This window comes from Nestor notabilis, unplaced genomic scaffold, assembly GCF_000696875.1.
Source record: "Nestor notabilis isolate BGI_N333 unplaced genomic scaffold, ASM69687v1 scaffold12212, whole genome shotgun sequence".
Taxonomy (NCBI): domain Eukaryota; kingdom Metazoa; phylum Chordata; class Aves; order Psittaciformes; family Psittacidae; genus Nestor; species Nestor notabilis.
In genome coordinates, this window is record NW_009917051.1 from 7018 (window position 1) to 8814 (window position 1797).

At 37.2% G+C, this 1797-nt stretch overlaps 1 protein-coding gene across 1 annotated transcript in view; it reads left to right on the forward strand.

Annotated features, from left to right (window-relative positions):
• Positions 1 to 450: 450 nt before the first annotated feature.
• Positions 451 to 1797, forward strand: part of KIF5B (kinesin family member 5B) — a 25279-nt gene continuing 23932 nt past the window's right edge. The window contains exons 1-2 of the mRNA XM_010024911.1: positions 451 to 591; positions 1388 to 1475. Of these exons, the coding sequence (XP_010023213.1) occupies positions 451 to 591; positions 1388 to 1475 (229 nt within the window). The remainder of the gene's footprint in view (positions 592 to 1387; positions 1476 to 1797) is intronic.

A 1797-nucleotide genomic window follows, 5' to 3' on the forward strand; every position in this document is an offset into this window, starting at 1 on the left:
ACAAAATTTATAGCTAGTGTTATCTTTTCTAGAGGCACCTTTTTATGTAACATATTTCCAGTCTTCATTTCTTACCTTAGGGTTACTTGAACTCGTCAGTTGTTTGTCTCCTGGTGTATGTAATGGCTTCAATTCTACCTGTAGAACATAGGAATTTGAGGTGTATTTGAAGCTAACATGAGTAATCAACAAGGCTTGTGATTTCCGTGCTGTGAAACAAGAATTCTGGCAAACTTCAGCACCCTAGGGTTAGTTTCTGCCTACTGAGTCTTGTGGTTTCTTGAGTGTATTTACACAGTGAATGCTGTAATTATTTTTTCCAGGAGGGAGCTCATCCACCTGAATTCAAGCCCTCTCAGCAGACAGATATGTGTTGAATCTAAAAAGCTTTGTTCTGTGTTACACTAGATGTTATTAAAAGACAAATGGAAGGTCAGGCTGGGGAAGGGAATGCCGTGGGTGGATGAAAGATGGAAGCTGTACTTGCTTCTCTGCCAGGGAGGCAGTTCCAGAATATCCTTGAGGGAGGATAATAATGAATTAAATTTAGGCAAAATAGCGCACTTAACAGTTGCAGTGAGTTTAGCAATGGTAAGTGACCTAGGTCCCTTGTAAACTTTGCCTATTTGCAGGCCTGCCTACTAAATCAAGCTCTGAAAATGCTACAAAAATTTGAACTTTGTAAGATCGGCGTAATAATTCATATCCTAATGGATGGGCATCTGCTTAGAACTAGGTTGTGGAAATCTCTTCTATAAAGCAAAGCTAAAACCAACATTCCTGTCAAAAAGCTATGTCAGAACTTTCTCTTACAGTGTCTCCAAAATAAGTCTTCTGTGAAAGGTTCCCTTCCTCCAAAGTGGCCTTTTCCTTCTGCTTATGGAGCTTTATTTTAAGCATATCACGTATGGTGAGATAGTTCTTGGGCTGACTATAGGTGATCTGAATGTTTCTTTTTGGTTTGAGGCTTTTAAAAAGTGTTACCAAGACGGATAGTCTGTGTGATGTGGTATGAGCTGGTTTTAATAATTTGGGTTTACCAGAGTAAACCTGCTACTAGAGTAGAAGAACAGATTCTCAGATGCACAGACTAATGCCCTGTAAATCAAGCAAATTGAGGTTATGTGGCAGAACAGTTTTGGAGAGCTATTTAGATAGCACTTTAAAAGCAAATATATTTAAGACCAACCTTATAGGCAAGCACGTGAAGATTTAGGCAACACTGTATAAGCTTATTTCCTCGCTGAAGTCTTCAAGTGCTTAAAATAAAACAAAAGATTGGGCTGAGACAGTATAGGCTACTTCTGTATGAACAAACACCTTCCAGTTCTACTTTCAGCATCTGCTTTTTTTTAATAGGTCTTCTGTGTGTTTGTTTTTTTTCCAGTCCAAGCCATATATATTTGACCGTGTATTCCAGTCAAACACATCACAGGAACAAGTATACAATGATTGTGCTAAAAAGATTGTCAAAGGTAAGGTGGAACAGCAATTTTAACCATAAGGAAATGTCTCTTATTTGTATGGATTTCAGTGGTGAAAACTGATATGTCTATTGTTCCCTTTTATTCTCTGAATGTTTAGTAAGAGTCAACATGGATCACAGCACTATAAAATCATCCTGTAGCTGAGCTGTTAAATTATGCCAATTCTTAGCAACTGTTTGTTGACTGAAACAGCAAATTTGACAACATTTACCTGTCACGTCTTGGGTTTTTTTCAGTTCTCTGTGAAAGATTGTTTAAAACAATTTGTCAGTAATTAATCAAAACAATTCTTATGAATGAATTTTTATAT